Below are 21,583 nucleotides of genomic sequence, written 5' to 3'. Positions count from 1 at the left end.
CTAAAATTTAATGATTTTAATGGAATATGGACTAATATGGAGTAACAAATATTTCACTAAGACTAGAGTACCCAAAAATCCTACCATTTTCAGGAGGTATACATTAAAGAAACCAATTTACATAATCCATATTTCATTTTAGCAAACTTCAAAAACAAAACTTTTTAATGAGTGCAAACATATATATATATCTACATAACTCACAACCATCATGGGCTAAATAATGAGTAATTGGTATTTTTTCCCAATTCATAACATTTAAAGATCAATGGCAGGCCAGTTATTATACATTGATCACTATAAATATTTTCCTTTATGTTTTGTAAAAACAATTGCTGCATTATATTTTATTTTCATACATTTTTTTTTTTTATTTTATTACATTATCTATTAGCCTGTATGTTATATGATATCTTTTGATACCTTAAATGAATTTGGGGGTGAAATGTCCTAAAAGCTGAGACAATTCCCCCCAAAAATGGGGGGGGGGGGAAGTCTTGGGAGGAAACGTCTTGGGGTCTTGGGAGGAGCTGTCTTGGGGGGGGGGGGGGGGGAACGTCTGGACACCCTTTCGAATAAACAATGACACCTGTTTGTTGGAACCTTACTGTGAAAGGCAAAGGTTTCCTTTCATGAAAGCCAAGAGCGAATAAAGACGTCAAGCTGAATGAGCATATCGGAAACTAATTATGTGGTTACACCAAAATTACTGCACATGACGAGGTTTACCTGTAGAAAAGGCGCTGGAGTGAGACACAATTCCGAAATAATGGAACGAAATTTAAACAATCAAGTGAGCTAGTTTTACATTTCCGGTTTCGACTTTTTTGTCTATGTATTTTTCAACAAGAGATTATAGAAGTTGAATAGACCCCCATAATGTCTGACGAAGAAGATTATGATTCCTCTGAAGATGAAGATTATGTCCCATCAGGTAGTTTGTAGTGTTTATTGACATGTCGGTGTGGAATCAATAACTTAGCAAAGTAGTCGATATTCGGATTTGACGTTTTCGGATGCGAAGTAGACCATGCACGTAGGACACATGTTGAAAAAAAGAAGAGATTTATCACTCAAACCTTAGTCTTTAAAAATATTGTGATTTTTAGCTAGACTAGGAAGAATAAGTAGAGCTATCCTATTCACCACAACTTCAGTGTCACGCCTTGGTGAAGTTTTTCGTACAGAAGTGGCTATTCCTACGGTCCCGTAAGAATAGCCTCACAGGCTATTCCTACGGCTCTCCCGTAAGAATAGTGAAATAGTCCGCAGATGGCTATTCCTACGGCTCTAAAGACAGTTTTGTATGTCCATCTGTACTGAATTGTTTCAACTGGTATATTTTCGAACAAATTCTTTACTTTTCAGTCTCCTTTTCAGAGAGAACATCACAGGAAGTGATTTCGAATATAGGAAAGGGCTAAATTATGTCTAATGCGCAATATTGTTGTCATCACATAGAGTGTATTAGTTACAGAAAGCGTTTTCGTTATAGTTGAATAACAGTTTTCAACTCTATCCAGTTGAATAGCTGTATTCAACTACATCCAGGCCATACCTCGAGGAGGCGCTTTTAATCGTGGCCCATAAGATAAGTATAAAATGTGAAATAATAGAATACATAAGATAAAGATATGTACAATGTATATAAGATACGGAAGGATACGTGAATACAAACATGTAATATAACTATGAAATATTAAATAAAGTAATACCGTATTTCACCTAAGTCTTGGGACACCCTAAATCTTGGGACACCCTTAAAATGTGGAAAAATAATTATTTTTCTTGACCCTAAGTTTTTGGACATGTATTTTCTGAGCGTATTTTTCGTCCCTAAGTGTTGGGACTAAGGTTTGTACTGATTCAAGATGTAACCCAAATACCGTTATTATACATTGTATGGTGTTGTATCGATCAAAATATCAAACAATTATAAGAACCAAAGACTATTTTTTTTAACATTTTCGTGTCGTGTTTTTACTAGTAAAGTGTTGTATTTTTTTTTGCTGCAGCCAGGAAGTCCATTTTCCGTTATTTGTTTATTTTTATTTACCACTGACTGGAATTTACCCGCGAATTGTACAGATATCAAAACGCCATGCCGGTAATTTTCCATTCCACGAGCACGTGCGACCTATCGTAATGTCTAACTTACAACGCCGTTACTTTTGTTCATCGACACGTATACAAAAAACGCGCGTCATGCATTCATTTTTTTATTTTATCGCTTCAGATTTTCAACAACGATTGAGAAGTAATATAGTTTGAATTCTATGATGATTTTAAAAAGGTATAGACAGAAATGTTGGCAAAATTCTATAAAAACAGTCGAATTTTCATAAAATTACTTGCAAAATTTCAAACAGCGCGATCCTAAATACTTATTTCTTTCTAAAAGTAAATAAATGATACAAACTATGGGCATAAAATTCAGACTTTTGACCAGAAAGTACAAAAAACAGAATAGAAAAATCTTAAATAATGAAAAGGCGGCAGCAATTTAAAAATATGAAGTAAAACGATTTTTGGCAAACAGATTTCTGTTACGTGAACTCGTGAACGTAAATAGAAAATGCGGTTAAAAAACAAAAACAATAATGATGTTGTTGCGTATTTTTAATAAGTTTTGAATGAATCTTTGTACATGTACATGTATTTTTTGTTACGACATCTTATAATAAGATATTCTTCTCAAACCATTTTGTAATTTCCTTGAGGGCAAATAGGTCACAGAGGTAAGATATCCGCTATTATAGTTTGACACGTTTACCTGTCAGTTTATACGGGATATTGCACATTCGCTTTAACAAATTAAAAAGAAGCTTTTTTTATTGATTGTTACAACACTAGATCTACTTCTCAGCACTTAAGAACCGAGGCGGTACGATCAAACAGTGATGTGCAACATGGCGCGAAAACATGACGTAATGCCATGAAAATCTCGGGGAAACTATACCGCTTTGATCTCCACTTCTAATGTCATGATACCGACACACTTCTTTTAGCTCTTTGAGGGGGTGTTAATTGATGATGAAAACAAGGCCAATTACTTTGTTTATCAACAGAAAAATTACCGATAATCGTTGTTTTTTTCCCGCTTTCAACACGGGTGGGTGGGGGATGTTACCCGATGACGATTATTGTGTCCATATTTTTGGGACACTTTTCAAAATAATTATTTTTCGGGAAATAAGTCTAGGGACAGTGAAAAAAATAATTATTTTATGCTGTCCCAAGACTTAGGTAAAATACGGTATATAACATACAATATATATCTCTCGACGTGATACTGAAAAGTAAAGAATTTGTTCGAAAATATACCAGTTGAAATAATTCAGTACATACAAAATTGTCTTTAGAGCTGTAGGAATAGCCATCTGTGGACTATTTCACTATTCTTACGGGAGAGCCGTAGGAATAGCCTGTGAGGCTATTCTTACGGGACCGTAGGAATAGCCACTTCCTTTTCATACTAGGCCACATAATTTTTGACAAAACCTTTTGAGATAAAGCTTTGAAACTTTCAAAACTTGTGTACCACCACCAGGTCCAGTTTTAGGCAAGAATACATAACTCCATCAAGGATTTTGGCTGAGTAATGGCCCCTTTTAACTTATAAAACTTGGTTACGGTTTTCGTACCAGTTTATATTTAGAAGTGTCTAGGGGTACGGATCCGTACCTCTAGACAAACCTGTTAGGGGTTTTCTAGGGGTACGGACCTCCATTTTCTAGAGATTTAGGGTTATTTATATCTTAAATTTTGTTGAAAATGAAATAACAAGTAAGACTTAACCGGTCTTCACTTAAAACTTGGATCTAATTGGTTTACAGATACCAGCGTTCACCTGATTGTTTACCTTCTCTTTCAAAACCTAAATAACCGAGGAATTCCAAATGAATACACTGTTCCGTGCCGATTAGTTTGTTCTCAATTAAACTGTTGATAACAGCTAGATTAATGAATGAATCTATCTCTTAAATGAATTCTATTTGAAATTTAGCAACAACAAAAAATTAGGCATAATAATATGCACCTATCTATTTTGTTATTTAACGAGGTATAATGATAATCGGCATGGAACTGATTGTTTAATAATCAATTAAGCAACATTAATTAAGTAAAAGAAACTGTTTGTGAAAACGTCCCTTGTATCTGGTAACAGCTACCAAATGTGTGGAAAACATAAATACACTAAGGGTTAATTAGAAATTAAAAAAAGTTTTATCCCAACATATGTAACATTATTTTGTTTAATCTTTATATCTTTTTTTCTGCCAGTTCGAATCCTCGTGATTTATTTGGTGTTCCTCGGTTATTTACGTTCCGAAAGAAAATGTAACAAATCAGATGATTGTTGTTAATCAGTAAACGATTTAGATCCAAGTTTAAGGTGATTTTGATGAAGTGTTATTTGTTATTTCATTTTCAACAAAATTTGAAATGTAAATGACCCTTAATCTCTAGAAAAAGGAGGTCCGTACCCCTAGAAAACCCCTAACAGGCTTGTCTAGAGGTACGGATCCGTACCGCTAGAATCAGATTCTAGAGGTACGGATCCATACCCCTAGACACTTCTTTTATGTTTTGTGTAAACTGTTTGAAGTGTGGCTTTGAAACTTCAGTCACTTGTTTATTATAACAGTCTCTATCTGTAGGCAAGAGTGCATAACTATGTCGACTATTTTGGCTGAATTATGGCCCTTTTTGGACTTGGAAATTGGTACAGTTTTCGTACAAGACCATGTGACTTTGAAACTTTGAACATGATTTCCATCTGTAGGCAAGAGTACATAACTCTGTCAACTATTTTGGCAGATTTACACTCTTTTTTGGACTTGGAAATTGGTTCAGTTTTCGTACAAGTCAATGTTTTGTCAAAAATATTTGACCTGTGTCTTTGAAACTTTGCACACTTGTTTATGGTTATGATCTCCACCTATAGGCAAGAGTACATAACTCTGTCAACTATTTTGGCTGAATTATGGCCGTTTTTGGACTTGGAACATATTTTGCCTAACCTGTTTGTCATATGGCTTTGAAACGTTGACAACTTGTTTACCATCATAGCCTACATATGTATGCGAGATTACGTAACTAAGACAAGGACTTTAGCTCAGTTATGGCCCTTTTTTGACATAGAAATTAGTTAAGTTTGGCATACCATTCCAAAGTTGTAATACCCAATTTAGAATGCTATTAAGATTAATATGCAGGATGTTTAAAAGTAATTTATCGATTGCTGGCTTTGGTAAAGATTCTCTCCACTTTAAAAAGCTTTGTTGACACTTGGGGTCAAGGTCATTGAAATACCTACAGACTGACCTGCCCTCAAAATCAAATTGTATATATCAGATTCTAGAGGTATAGATCTGTAACCCAAGACACTTCCTTTATTGCTGGGTTTCAACTTCACTGCCCAGTCATCAGACCTACATGTATTGACAAAACCAACTTACGGTAGATAACTTTTGGTTGAATTTAATTCAATTTACATTAATTTTGTATGGCCCCATTTCAACTTTGCTAAGTTTATGGGTGCATTTATCAAACTATATTCACTGAAATTTCACACAATGCTTCCAGTCATAAAAACAACTGAAGTAACCAAGTTAGATAACTCTTCATCAGTCAGGGGTTTAACTGTTTTAAGTTATGTAACCTATTTCAGTTACTTTTTCAACATAATTCAAGCATTTTATAACCTGTATTAGTTATAAAATACAGTTAACTCAGGTAAGTTATTCAAAAAAAGTCTTTTTGCTGTTCTCACAAAGTGACCTTTAAAGTGAAATTAGTATCAAACTGGGGTTAATCCAATTCTCTTTTAGTCTGATCATGACCTGATAAGCATAATGGGATGTTAAGAGTTTTATAGCTTTAAAACTTTTGCATAAAACTTTATCGTATCAGCCTTGCGTAAATAATGTTTACTGCAAAACTGGAAAGATAAAAGTTCAAGGATTCAGGAAATAATTGCATTAGTCTCATTCAAAATGAGGAATTTGCACAGGAGGGCTTTGTAATATTTTATGATAACTGAAACAAGTTATGAAAGTATAAGCAATAACTCAAATGGGTTATAAACTGGGATAACTTGAAACAGTTACACCCCTGACTGTTCATAGAATTTAATTCAAATTTTGAGTAAGAAACTTTGGTTGAAGTTTTGCATGCAAGTTGTTATCATTGTCATAATAAATCTTAAATTTTTTAAAATTGTGATGAAATAACTCAGTTTCATAAATCTTGCCAAGTTATGGCTCTTGTTCAACTTTGAACTACTCGTCATGAATGCATGTTTACATCAAATTCAAAACTAATAAAGATTTTTTTTTTTAAGTAAAAAGTATTATATTACCACCTTTTATTTTTTTAATGATGTATAATGTGAATGGATTGACTTACGTTAAGAGAGAAATGAAGGAAAAACCTTGTGATGGAAAAAATGTAGATGAAACACAGAGTAAATATTTTATTTCAAGAAATCTATAATTCTTGTTCATATTGAAGATGGTGAGGCGGTATCAGAAGAGGAGAATTCAGGAGAAGAAGAAAATCTGGATGCTTTGAAAGAGGATGGAGAACCAATCAAAACAGGAAAGAGGAAGCGGAAACCAGCAAAACAAAAACAAACAACCTCCAGGTATCATACCATTTACAGCAATTAGAGCATCAAGTTATGATAATACACTAAAATACATCAACACCCTAGTTAAAAGGTAAAACAGTTTTGGAAGCGTATTGATATACATTTTTGTTGTTCATCTTAGTTGATTGATCGCCTGTCTTTGTTTCATTTCAGAGAGAGAAGGGGGATGCCTCTTTGGCTAAGTGATTAAAGTCACTGACATTAAATCATTGGCCCACATGGCTGTGGGTCCAAGACCTTGCTTTGGGTACATAATTCTTTTCTGTGATGAAGCCATCCATCCGGCTTATGGAAGTTTGGTGGTTCTACCAAGGTTGTCCTCCATGCCTGAGATAATACGCAAAGGAACGCCTGGGGTCTTCTACTACCATGAAAAACTGGAAAGTCACCTGTTCTTGTGTCAGTGTGATGTTGTACCCAACAAAATAAATTGTTGTGTCCACATCCACAGTTTGACAGCTTGGTGTTTTGATACACTTTCACTTTATCTCTGTCATTACTATATGGATTTGCTTCAAACTTTTTTCCTTATCATCCCCAACATCATGTGACACAAGGGTCATAACTCTTGTGCCAGTATTTGATGAGTTGTTACCTCTTTTTAGTTTTAACTTTAGGTTAAAGTTTTGATGCTCTTTCAGTCTGTCTCTTTTGTAACAAAATGGTTTTGATTCAAACTTAAAAAAGTTGTTCCACATCATTACCCACATCATATGACAAAAGGTGCATTACTCTGCCAGAAATACTTCTTGAATTATGTATATATTTTATAACTTTAAAATTCTGGTTACTGTTTTGATGCACTTCTGTTCTGTTTCTGTTTTTACTAAACAGATTTTGCTGAAACTGTTGTCCAACATCATCATTCATATTGGGGTATTAATCACTTCAGCGATAGCTCTAGTTTCCTTAGATATGCTCTGTTTTACTATCGAGCATCAAAATGCTCAAGCATGCTTTTTCCTGTGACAGGTCATGCTTAACTTACATCTTTCCTGTACAAATAATATGGTTTATAACATGATTGTGTACACATGTTAAGTTTATTTATGAAACAAATTTGATCTGAACAGTGTTACATATGCATGGCAATATAATTTGTAGGAAGAGAGTTGGAGGTATAAAACTGGATAATGAGACTGTTACAGAGGAGACAGAACAAGATAACGCTAATAAAGTGTTAGCCGAACAGATAAAACTCGAACAGGAGCAGAAGAAACAGGAGCAGGAGAAGAAACGTGCTGATGATTTGTGGTCTAGTTTCATGTCAGATGTTGGTAAAAGACCAGAGAAGAAACCAGTGGCATCAACTGGGTTAGGAACATTGTCGAGTTCAATAAACAAGGTGAAAATGAAGTATTTATGCTAAAGATTTTGATTCGATTTTTGTATCATTTGTTTAGAATTTCATTTCTCTTTTCTTTGTTAAAATTTTAAAATCATAGGAAGTATATTTTAAACCATGTTGTCTTGATTTTGATTTTTGTTATGTTGATAATTGAAATGTCCTTGATATCCTAAATGAACATAATGATTATTTGGGATATTGGCATAGTCCACTTTTGGATGATTTTTCAAAACACTTTATGTTTTTATTCTGACTTGAGTAATATTTACCATTTCATGAATTTTACAAAAAAGTATTAAAGGGCAAGGAAAGCCTGACAGTAAGTTAGTTTTAAATGAAAGCCATCCTCAAGCCTTTCATAACGCTGAAAGAATTTTTAAAATCGGACCACTATTGAAAAAGATACCGCAGTTTGAAATTCAACAAAATGGCAGATTATGGAGGCAGCCATTTTAGTGTGTATATGACGTCATTTACACACTCCTGAATTCTTTATTTAGCAAATAACCTTTTAAATAGATTAATTCCATGTTTACTTCTTTAAATGATTTAAAAAAACCTAGCAGACAGAATTATGATGAATACAACATTGCCTTTCCCTTTAAATATATGGTCAAATTTTGATACCTTCAATTTTTGCCTTTTAAAAGAGGTTGCAAATTAGGCTAGTTTTTAAGCATGACTACAGCATGTCCCAAAGTAGAGTATGTTTTTTTTTTCAGGCAACACCAAGCAAAACACCTGTAACTCAGACAAAAACAAGTGTTGAAGAGACAAAGCCAAGTTCAGCGACGTCTCAGAAGTCTACTATTACAGTTACAAAAGTGTATGACTTTGCAGGAGAAGCTGTCAAGTATGTTGTATTACTGAGAAATCATACTGTAAAAGCAGAAATTTTCGCGAGGGTTTAATTTTTCACTTTATTCGCGTGGCCCTACATCTTGTGAAAATTAATCCCCGCATAAATATTCACCATTAGTATAATTCAACTTCAAGTAGGATACCATTTTTACAATTTCGCAAATATTAAACCTCGCAAACATACTCAAAATTTCAAATTTGCGAAACTTTGACACAGCAAAAATACGTGCTTTTACAGTATTCTCATCATTCCAGTGTTATTGGCATAAAATTTGGTGTTGTTTGACTGAAACTGACCTTGAACAGGGACATGAATTCAATGGTTTCAAATGATAAAAGATTAGATCATAATTGTATTCTACTTGTTTATTCAGATTTAATTATTGAGTAACACAGCCATGAAATATTATATTGGAAAATTAGTATGTAATAGTTTCACAGTATAGTAGTTGTAGAGAAATTTATGATTACATTTCATTTGATTATTCTCTAATGCCTTTAGTCAAAGAAATATACAGTAAACAAGATGCAAAAGTCAATAAGATCAAAATCTCCCAAAATCTCATGGTAACCGGATGAGACCTCATTTTATCAGTGAATAAAGTGTCTAGGCATTTTGTAAATTTATTAGGAAGGTAGATGCCTCAAGTTATTGCAGACTGAGAAAAATTGACAACGGTTTTATTTCTGCTTAGATTTATTTCAGCTAATACTTGCTGATTCAAAATGTTTAAGAAATAATATATAGCAGAACCGTATTTTATCATATTGAAACAATATGAAGAGGTTTTATGCCTGCGGAATAATTTCATGAGGGTATAGCCCAAGTAAATTATACATGCGGCATAAAAGCAATTCATATTGTTGAAATATGTTAAAACATAGTTCTGTTGTATATTGTTTCAATTCTAATATGTCTTTTATGTAAAGAAGTAGATGAAATAGGGAAGCACCCAAAATATAGTAGGTTGATGTGACGTCAACGTGTAACCGTGTTTCAATAGTGTTAAGATACTGGATGTAACATGCCCTGTGAAATAACAAAGGAATGCATAGACGTCTAGTGAGTTGCTCTACGTGCCTAATAAATAATTCAGAGTATGTGAATTAAGTGTATCATTGTTCTGTTATATCATTTTGTTTCTGAAACATCTTTATATGAAATACTATATCAAAACATGCTAGCACTCTTTCTTGACACCTGTATGGCACCAGATATTATTTTGATGTAACGTCAAATTCACATATTTTAACGGAAATGTGCATCATATTTTCATATAATAATTGTGCATATTATTTTGCAGCTTGTCCTAAAATACAAACACTAACAGTTAGCATATTCTGACCAACAGGAATAAGACTGCTGACAGTGAATTGCTCAATGCAGCCTACAAGAAGATTACCCATTCTACAATACAAGCTGTTTTTATGCCCCCGAAGGGAGGCATATTAGTTTTCAACAGTCCATCCGTTAGTTCGTTAGTTAGTTAGTTCGTTCGTCACAACGTTAACTTTTTGCATGAAGTCACTTTACTCGCGAACCACTGCACCCAGGACCTTCAAACTTCACCTGCTGATAGTACTTATTGAGTATACCACTCCTACTGACTTTGGGGTCACCAGGTCAAAGGTCAAGGTCACAGGGGCCAACGTTAACTTTTTGCATGAAGGCACTTTACTTGCGAACCACTGCACCCAGGACCTTCAAACTTCGCATGCTGATAGTACTTATTGAGTACACCACTCCTACTGACTTTGGGGTCATCAGGTCAAAGGTCAAGGTCACAGGGGCCAACGTTAACTTTTTGCATGAAGGTACTTTACTCGCGAACCACTTCACCCAGGACCTTCAAACTTCACCAGGTCCTGCTGATAGTACTTATTGAGTACAGCACCCCTACTGACTTTGGGGTCACCAGGTCAAAGGTCAAGGTGATGCGGGGGCATTTATCACCATTAGTGACAGCTCTTGTTTTGGTTTTTAGCTCACCTGTCACAAAGTGACAAGGTGAGCTTTTGTGATCGCCCGGTGTCCGTCGTCTGTACGTGCGTCCGTGCGTGCGTGTGTCCGTCCGTAAACTTTTGCTTGTGACCACTCTAGAGGTCACATTTTTCATGGGATCTTTATGGAAGTTGGTCAAAATGTTCATCTTGATGATATCTAGGTCAAGTTCGAAACTGGGTCACGTGCCATCAAAAACTAGGTCAGTAGGTCTAAAAATAGAAAAACCTTGTGACCTCTCTAGAGGCCATATATTTCACAAGATCTTCATGAAAATTGGTCAGAGTGTTCACCTTGATGATATCTAGGTCAAGTTTGAAACTGGGTCACGTGCCTTCAAAAACTAGGTCAGTAGGTCTAAAAATAGAAAAACCTTGTGACCTTTCTAGAGGCCATATATTTCAGAAGATCTTCATGAAAATTGGTCAGAACGTTCACCTTGATGATATCTAGGTCAAGTTCGAAACTGGGTCACGTGCCATCAAAAACTAGGTCAATAGGTCAAATAATAGAAAAACCTTGTGACCTCTCTAAAGGCCATATTTTTCATGGGATCTGTATGAAAGTTGGTCTGAATGTTCGTCTTGGTGATATCTAGGTCAAGTTCGAAATTGGGTCACGTGCGGTCGAAAACTAGGTCAGTAGGTCTAAAAATAGAAAAACCTTGTGACCTCTCTAGAGGCCATAATTTCATGAGATCTTCATGAAAATTGGTCAGAATGTTCACCTTGATGATATCTAGGCCAAGTTTGAAAGTGGGTCACGTGCCATCAAAAACTAGGTCAGTAGGTCAAATAATAGAAAAACCTTGTGACCTCTCTAGAGGCCATATTTTTTATGGGATCTGTATGAAAGTTGGTCTGAATGTTCATCTTGATGATATCTAGGTCAAGTTTGAAACTGGGTCAACTGCGGTCAAAAACTAGGTCAGTAGGTCTAAAATTATTAAAATCTTTTGACTTCTCGAGGCCATATTTTTCAATGGATCTTCATGAAAATTGATCTGAATGTTCACCTTGATGATATCTTGGTCAGTTTCGAAACTGGGTCACGTGCGGTCAAAAACTAGGCCAGTAGGTATAAAAATAGAAAAACCTTGTGACCTCTCTAGAGGCCATATTTTTCATGAGATCTTCATGAAAATTAGTGAGAATGTTCACCTTGATGATATCTAGGTAAAGTTCAAAACAGGGTCACGTACCTTCGAAAACTAGGTCAATAGGTCAAATAATAGAAAAACCTTGTGACCTCTCTAGAGACCATATTTTTCAATGGATCTTCATGAAAATTGGTCAGAATTTTTATCTTGATAATATCTAGGTCAAGATCAAAACTGGGTCACATGAGCTCAAAAACTAGGTCACTATGTCAAATAATAGAAAAAACGACGTCATACTCAAAACTGGGTCATGTGGGAAGAGGCGAGCGATTCAGGACCATCATGGTCCTCTTGTTTTAAGCTTGAATTAGTCTTTTCTAAAGCTAATCAGGTTTTGACTGATGTAAAGTGGTATTAAGTCTCATTCAACTGTTTTCAGAGTTACAAAAGAAATAGATGTTAACTCAAAAGAAGGGAAAGCAGAACTAAAGAAGCAGCAAGAAAAAGATACAGAACCTCAGACTGTAGAGAAACCTGTCAAAACGACGCCTCTGTAAGTTTCTTGCTTTACATGTGGTTCATAACAGGTACTGTTTTCATTTGTTTGGTTTAACTTTAATGCCATTTTTCAAGAGTTTTTCAGGTAACATAGCAATGATAAGGTAACAGAAGGAATTCTCTAATATCAAGTTATATATGCAAATTAATATATTAATATACTGTAGAATCTGGTAAATAAGCGTATACGCTTATGATAATTTTAGTGACACTTTTGTGCGTCTATTTTTGATATGCACTTATACTTAAGCCCAAAACTATGCGCTTATATTTGATATGCACTTATAGACAAGCCGTATGCCGTGTTATACTCCTCGCATGTGCGGTACTGATTCCAACATCTTTTTTAAAAGTCAACAATTTCTAATTTCTTTTCCCTAAACTGAAACTGAAACCTAGAATAAGATTTGCATTTACGAGGTGTTTTATCCATAATTTTTTCACATATTTATCCAGTTATGACAAACTGTAATGACAATGCAGACAACTTTTCAGGTATTCAAATTTACTGCAAACATGATTTAATATTGTGAACGATTAACATTTTATCAAACAATAGACATTGCTAATAGACGCTAAAATCTGCTATTCAGCAGGTAAAAACACATGTCACCTGCATTCATGATTAACAACTATTAGTACCTCAGTATAATACTAGTAACGCTGTTGCATCTGTTATTTGTTTCCTATTAATCGGATATGCACTTGCTTTCAAGACAAAATGACGGTAAGGAAATGACATGTGCTTTTTATTCCATACAGATTAACAGTAAGGCCATATGCATTAACTTTTCATATGCGTTTATATTCAAATATGCGCTTATTTACCAGATTCTACAGAATTTATTACTGACAAATATTTTGGTTAGGTAAACCAATTTACTCCAAAGCCCGTAAGTACAGATGATGGATGATAAATTAACAGTCACATTTAATGTAAGCAAAACACAGTAAAATGGGTCAAATGGCCATGAACAGTTCAAAATATTAACTGCTGTTACCAGTTTGTCATTCGCACTATTTAAGACTTTTCTGTGCACCATTCAGTGTCAAATTATCATTGCACATGTATACATGTATCAGTTTATTGGCAATTATACTCCTGTTTTCAGTGGAGTAAAGAGACCAGGTGGAGGACTTGGAGGAGTGCTTGAGAAAATCAACAAAAAACCAAAAATGGGAACATTGGTAAATACTCTAAATTAATACTGGTGTCTCTTTACAGAAAAACTAAAAAATTACAGAAAAAAAAATCTGCTTTCCTTACAGTTTGTATATAAAAATACATCATGAAATTCTTTTTAATTACTTCTGTTGATTTGGTTGGCATGTATATAACTAATTACCACTAGAAATCTGGTTTTCCTCTGACATAAATTATTTCTGTCAACCACTGTATTGTTATTTCAATAATAAAGGAGGAAATTTATTGCCTAAGGTTTGATTATAACATCGCAGAATGACTGCCTGACATTGTTCCTCATCATCTTCCAATTCAACAGATAGTAGTTTTGTCCCCAGAGACTGGGACAGTAATTTAAATCTGCCAAGTCACAGCAAATGAGTGAGAACTGATACAAAATATTGGATCACTAAATGAGTAAACCCTTATCATGCTGGACAGGACTGATTCTGCCTTTGCGACCAGTGTAGATCATGATCAACCTGCACATTCATGCAGTCTGATCATAATCAGCAGTCCGCCATTCAGTCGGTATCTTTTTGGTAAGCACCCCCTTTAACAGTTAATGGTTCTGACCAAATTGAAAGATGGAAAAGTTCATTACAGAAATATAGCAGGGTAAGGGTTTAGTACTGTTTGGCAGTGAAGTACTGTTTGGACATAGTAAAAGACCCCTATTATATTAATACAAATAATTGGTAAGTGATGATTGATATTGCAGGAGAAATCCAAGATAGACTGGGAAGAGTTTAAAGAAAAAGAAGGAATTCACGAGGAGCTCAAAATACATAACAGAGGAAAACAAAGGTCTGTGATTTTAGTTTTGATTTTTTTTAGCTCACCTGTCACATAGTGACAAGGTGAGCTTTTGTGATCACCCTTCGTCCGTCGTCCGTCGTCCGTCCGTGCGTCCGTCAAAAATTTCTTGTCTGCACGATAGTGGTTTCATTTATGATTTTATTTTAACCAAACTTGCACACAACTTGTATCACCATAAGATCTCGGTTCCTTTCTTGAACTGGCCAGATCCCGTTATGGGTTCCAGAGTTATGGCCCCTGAAAGGGCCAAAATCAGCTATTTTGACCTTGTCTGCACAATAGCAGCTTTATTATGTCTCCCACCACACAGTGGTGTGGGAGACACATTGATTTACTCCAGTCTGTCTGTCTGTGTGTGTGTCTGTCACAAAGCTTGTCCGCACTCTAAGTCGAACATTTCTTATCCGATTTTCACCAAACTTGAACAAAATGTGTTTGACCAGAAGACCTCGGCCAAGTTTGATAACTAGCCAATTGGTCCAGGCGTCTTGGAGTTATGGCCCTTGAATTACCAAAAATCGGTCTTTTTACTCTTGTCCGCACTCTAATTCGAATATTTCTCATCCAATCTTCACCAAACTTGAACAAAATGTGTTTGACCATGAGACCTCGGCCAAGTTCGATAACTAGCCAAATCAGTCCAGGCATTTTAGAGTTACGGCCCTTGAATTATCGAAAAATTGGTCTTTTTACTCGTGTCCGCACTCTTAATCAAACATTTCTCATTCGATCTTCACCAAACTTGAACAAAATGTGTTTGACCATGAGACCTCGGCCAAGTTCGATAACAAGCCAAATTGGTCTAGGCATTTTAGAGTTACGGCCCTTGAATTTCCGAAAAAATTGGCCTTTTTACTCCTGTCCGCTCTCTAAGTCGAACATTTCTCATCCGATCTTCACCAAACTTAAACAAAATGTGTTTGGCCATAAGACCTTACCCAAGTTCGATAACTAGCCAAATCCGTCCAGGCACTTTTGATTTATGGCCCTTGAATTACTGATTGGATCCACTCATCCAGACCATCTAATTGGATCCACTCGTCTAAAACATCTAGAGAAACTAGCATTTTTCATAGGGGCAGTTGTGGGAGACATGCGCTTTTCTCAAAAGCATCTCTAGTTTATGATTTGATTTTTACCAAACTGGCACACAACTTGTATCACCATAAGATCTTGGTTCCTTTCTTGAACTGGCCAGGTTCCATTACGGGTTCCAGAGTAATGGCCCCTGAAAGGACCAGAATTAGCTATTTTGCCCTTGTCTGCACAACAGCAGCTTCATTTATGATTTGAATTTAATCAAACTTGCATAAAACTTGTGTTGCCATAAGATCTGAGTTCCTTTGTTGAACCGGCCAGATCCCCTAATGGGTTCCAGAGTTATGGCTCCTGAAAGGGCCAAAATTAGCTATTTTGACCTTGTCTGCACAATAGCAACTTCATTTATGATTTGATTTTAACCAAACTTGCACACAACTTGTATCACCACAAGATCTTGGTTCCTTTCTTAAACTGGCCAGATTCCATCATGGGTTCCAGAGTTATGGCCCCTTAAATGTCCAAAATTGGCTATTTTGGCTTTTGCAGCCATATAGAGACTTCATTTATGGTTTTATTTGATACAAACTACCAAAATATCTTCAACAACAATAAATCTTGGATTCCATGACAAATCAGATCCAATCGTAGTTTCCAGAGTTATTTTATATCTGTTTACCTCCCCTGATTGTAGTCAAAATGGATTTATATCAGTAAGTTCTTACAGGACTTATTTGAAATTTCATTATTGTCATTAGTTGGACCGAGCCAATCAGGGTAGATAACTATGGACTGATTTTATGTCAAATTACCTCCCTTTATTTCAAATTAAAATGGGTATATCTCCGTAACTAATGAAGATACTGATCTGAAATTTCATTTATGTCAACAGATTTATTTGGCAGATCCTTCTTTTGTTAACTTACAATAATTTTCATTTGAATTACTTCCCTTTTACGTTACTATAAATAGCCTATTTTAGTAAATTTTTTATTATTGGCCGTAGGGAAAATCCAAGACCACTTTTCTGTGGTACAACATGGATGGTACCTCCAATTTTTAGGTGTATTTTGACATATTTGTACCTTGTAAGAATTTTGTTTTTCTTTTTGGTTAAATTTCTTTCCTTTGTTGTTCCTGTCCTTTGGACTTAGATATTTTTTCTGAGGACCTTCTTGTCCTCAAGTGCAATGATAACAGGTGAGCGATATAGGGCCATCATGGCCCTCTTGTTATTATTAAGCATATCATCATCTTAACCTTTAGCCTGCTGGCGGCAAGTGATTATGCTTTTGTGACCAATGCAGACCAAGATCAGCCTGCACATCCATGCAGGCTGATCATGGTCTGCACTGTTCGCTTTTCAGTCAGTAAATTTTCAGTGAACACCCCTTTGAATAATAAGTGGTACTGCCGAAATGGAATGATGGACCACTTCATTTTGGAAATTTAGCAGGGTAAAGGTTAACTTATACAGAGTTTGCACATACGTCTAAAAGTCCTTGAATTTGATGCTTGTCCTTGGAAACTGCTTAAAAATTACTAAAATCTTGATAAACTTTAAAAAGTACTTGAATTTTGAGAGAAAAAACCTGTTTGAATATTATCCAAATCTCCTGACAGAAAAATGTTCTCTCAGCAACGTTTTTGTGAAAAGAATGAATTTGAAAAAGAAATAGGAAAAAAAGAAGTTCAATTTATAGAAAATATCGATATTTTGTGACATATTGGTCCATTATGCAGAGTAGTAATCAAAAGTAAGCAGCATTTTATCAGAGTTTGCATTGAGCACAGTTTCTATTATAACACCATTTTGAAAGTTAACTTGAAAAGTCCTTGAAAAATAATTTAATTTGTTTTTGATGTTCTGTTTGAACCATGTTAGAGATTAAAATGTCTGCAAAACTTGTTGAGGATAGCCCAAGATAAGTGCTTGAGTTAGGCCTGTGTGTGAGGCAAATGCTTTCCTTGACTATTCTTGTTGGCAACATATGAACCAAATTGTGGAGTGCCAGTTAGTAGTGATACAAACTCAAGGAACCCTGGGATTGAAGGGAATGTATTGACATTTCCACATATATATAATATAACCATTGTTTCTTGAAACAGATTGTGAAACCGTTACTTGATAAATTTTGATGGAGACTGATTTTCGTAGATTTGCTTTTATCCACGAATTTTTGTCTGAATGAACAACACATAAAAACTTCCTAAAAATCTGATGTTAGAAATTTTAAATACACATATTTGTGTCCCAATGATACAACTGTTTCCTCAAAACCAGAAACTTTATGCCAAAAAAATTTAATTATTTTTCTCTAAATGGAAGTGAAACATCAGACAATAAATGATGAAATAAATCTGATTTTGAAACAATGGCAGCCATTTTATGCAATATGACATTATTGTTCTTCCACATGGACACTGGCATATTATATTGTAATCCTGTGAATAATAACTGTCAGATGGTAGTATGCATTAGGTCAAAATAGAATTTAAAACTTAAAATATTTATGAATTATAAACCTTTTTAAAACCTTTATCCTAAATTTAATTGTCTCTAACATTTTTTAGTATTGGCTAATAGTATATAAAGAGACTGAGAATGATGAAGTTAGCCCTTACCATGCTGGACATGATTGGTTCTGCCTTTGTGACCAGTGTAGATCATGATCTGCACTGTTTGCTATTCAGCCAGTATCTATTTAGTAAGCACCCCATTTAATAGTTAATGGTCCTGTCCAAATTGGAAGATGGACCAGTCCATTATAGAAATTAGCAGGGTAAGGGTTAATTAAAAAAATGGCTTCTGTTTCGTTACTGTGAAGTAATTAATTTTCATGGATTTCATGATTAAGTACATCCTTGAAATTAAATCCTAATGAGGCTGTAAAATTCTGATTCATTTTATGTTCAAAAGTCAAAATCCATGAATTTATATCTCCATGAAATAGTTGTTTAAACCAAATCTGTACAATACAGGATATTGTTAATATTTGTAAGAACCGCTTTTAACAGTTAATGGTACTGTCCAAATTGAAAGATGGTCAAGTTCGTTATAGAAATTTAGCAGGGTAATAGTTAATGTTTCACCAAGAAAATAGAAATGTAAAATACTGCATGTTCTTCATATATTTGAATATAAAAAGGCCTCGAGTCATGTTGAATAGAGGTACATGTACATTTGTGTTACACCAATACCAAACAAGTTCCATTTGGTTATTGGACAACTTGCTTATGAAAAGAATTATATTCTAACACGATCTGATTCATTTTTAAACAAAAAAGGCAGAAAACAGTGAATTATTATACAACAAATCACTGTTCTGACGTCACAATTATTACGTCATCGCGTCAAACGGCATAGCGGCGCGCTGGAAAAGAAACCGATTGAAAACTGGCAAATATTTAAAGAATGTCATCAAGGATGTACTTAAAAATCCTTGGTAACGTGTTAGAATCGAAATAATATATCTCATTTAGTGATTTGCTCTTGAATAAATCATTGTTTGTCGTTCAGATGTGTATTATTATATAATTCCTTCGCATCTAAACTCCAAACAATGATTTATTCAATGACAAAACACTGGATGAGATATATTATTTCTTAAATAACCTACTTACATTTGAATGATCATAAGGGGCAACTAAGACTTGGTTTGATGTATCTCAGTATGATTGCAGTAGATTTAAATGTTTTGATTTTGTGTCTCATATTTTTATTTCCATATATTAAATGAGATGTGAAACCAAAATGTTAGCTCTGTTTAGCACCATATATCCCATACTGTGTTGCACAGTGTTGGTGTGTCATAAAGCCCAATTTAAATAAAAAATCATGCGAAGTCTTTCTGATTTAATCCCTTACCCTGCTAATTTTCCATAATGAACTTGTCCATATTTCAATTTGGACAGTACCATTAACTGTTAAAAGGGGTGCTTACCAAACAGATACTGACTGAATGGCAAACAGTGCTGATCTTGATCAGACTGCATGGATGTGCAGGCTGATCATGATCTGCACTGATCGCAAAGGCAGAATCAAGCGTGTCCAGTGTGATACGGGTTAAGGGGCCTTCATACAGTGTACATTCATTATTGCAGAAGAGAGATGTTGAGCTGTATTGTCAAGGTTTTGTTATCTATTTCAGTTACATTGAAAGAATGAACTTTCTACAAAGAACAGACCAAAAACAGTTTGAAATTGAGAAAAGTCTGAGACTTGGGACATCCAGTAAAAGATGACACAAACAACATGGCTGATAGTTCTGTAGAGTAATTTAAATCTCACAAATCACGAAACTGTTCATAAGACAGTGTAATAATTCAGTTGTTATCATCACTTTGGAAAAGCTGACATTTCAGCTGATTGTGACACCTAAAAGTACTGTTGTAACAGATACTAGTGTGTGGCCAAAATTTGGAGAAATTTAGTAACAGTCTAATAAAACAGTGTTTAAAAAGTTGTCTTTTTTATGAAGTATCTCAAATCCAAATTGTGAAAGACATTGTGTGAAGTTATGAAGTTAGCAAAAGTACCACTCTCACGTTTTTGCTTTTAAACTGATGATAGTATGAAATTGATTGTTACGTTAATAATTTTGGGAGCAGCGGAATGTTGGGAACATTGGAATTTTGTAAACAACAGAATTTTGGTACTGCAGAAGTTTGGGTGATTTCACTGCTAACAAAAGACACATGATGTTGTGGTCTGATTGATGTATAGCTGATCTCTTCAAGCTTTTTTTACACTGACAGTTACCAGTATGAATCTGATTGGAATAGTCACAACTGAAATGTTGTACAAAGAACTTTTTGGAAGAATATCCGTGTATCATTAGAAATACTTGTAAAGTAAATGTGTACATTTGTGTCTGTAAACAATATGAGGGCAGAATTTTATTAAGGTGAAACAGAAAGTGACTGAACATAAAAAATGATTTTATGCTGCAAAGCCAAGCTATGTTTATATCATTTTATTCATTCAATGAAAAATAAACAGAAAGAAATAGATTTACCATATAGTAAATTGGCACAAAGGGTATGTATGTTGCAGTTCATCAAAAACTCAGAAATTCAGTTTGCAATAACTTTTTAGCTCGACTATTCGGAACATAAGGAGAGCTATCCTACTCACTAGGGTGTCAGCGTCTTACAATGGTTAAGTTTTTCATACCAGTCCATATTTTGGCAAAACCTTCTGACATGTAGTTTTGAAAGTTACACCACTTGTATACCATCTCCAGGTCCAGTTTTTGCCAAGAGTACATAACTCCATCAAGGATATTATCTGAATTATGGTCCCTTTTGAATTACAGATCTTGGTTAAGTTTTTTGTACCAGTTCATATTTTGTGTAAATGTTTGCCATATGGCTTTGAAACTTTTATATCACTTGTTTATTAAAACAGTCTCTATCTGTAGGCAAGAGTGCCTACATGTACATAACTTTGTCAAGTATTTTGCCTGAAATATGGCCCTTTTTGGACTTGGAAATTGATTATGTTTTCTTAAAGTCCACATTTTGACAAAACCTTTTGACATATAGCTTTAAAACTTTCAACACCTGTGTACCATCACCATGATCAGTTTTAGGCAAGAGTACATAACTCCATCAAGGATTTTGTTTGAATTATGGCGCCTTTTAACTTAAAAATCTTGGTTAAATTTTTTGTGCCAGATTGTACTTTGTGTAAACTGTTTGACATGTGGCTTTGAAACTTTTATCACTTGTTTATTAAAACAGTCTGTCTCTTTCTATAGGCAAGAGTACATGTACATAACTTTGCAAAGTATTTTGGCTGAAATATGGTACTTTTTGGACTTCGAAATTAATTAAGTTTTAGTACAGGTCCATGTTTTGTCAAAACTATTTGACATCTGGTTTTGAAACATTGAACACTTGTTTAATCATCAAAATCTGTATCTGTAGTCAAGGGTATGTAACTAATTGTCAAAGGTATTTTAGCTGAATTTTTGCCCTTTGTGGACTTGGAAATCGTTTAAGTTTTTTGTTCCAGT

General features: G+C 34.7%; 1 protein-coding gene across 1 annotated transcript; it reads left to right on the top strand.

Annotated features, from left to right (window-relative positions):
- Positions 1-779: 779 nt before the first annotated feature.
- LOC123548287 (craniofacial development protein 1-like) lies at positions 780-20,576 on the top strand. The gene is made up of 8 exons (XM_045335431.2): positions 780-934; positions 6,517-6,649; positions 7,760-8,000; positions 8,726-8,856; positions 12,405-12,518; positions 13,636-13,711; positions 14,428-14,513; positions 19,715-20,576. Exons 1-8 carry the CDS (start codon positions 880-882, stop codon positions 19,806-19,808), a joined length of 930 nt encoding a protein of 309 aa, XP_045191366.1. The 5' UTR covers positions 780-879; the 3' UTR covers positions 19,809-20,576.
- The last annotated feature ends 1,007 nt before the right edge of the window (positions 20,577-21,583 follow it).

Source organism: Mercenaria mercenaria, chromosome 6 (assembly GCF_021730395.1).
Source record: "Mercenaria mercenaria strain notata chromosome 6, MADL_Memer_1, whole genome shotgun sequence".
NCBI classification, from domain to species: Eukaryota; Metazoa; Mollusca; class Bivalvia; order Venerida; family Veneridae; genus Mercenaria; species Mercenaria mercenaria.
This window is presented reverse-complemented; position numbering and strand designations above follow the sequence as displayed.

Coding starts and splice junctions, on each gene's coding strand:
- LOC123548287 (XM_045335431.2), top strand. CDS start 880: ATGTCTGACGAAGAAGATTATGATTCCTCTGAAGATGAAGATTATGTC. Junction 13,712..14,427: donor AACCAAAAATGGGAACATTG/GTAAATACTCTA, acceptor TTGATATTGCAG/GAGAAATCCAAGATAGACTG. Junction 14,514..19,714: donor CATAACAGAGGAAAACAAAG/GTCTGTGATTTT, acceptor TATCTATTTCAG/TTACATTGAAAGAATGAACT.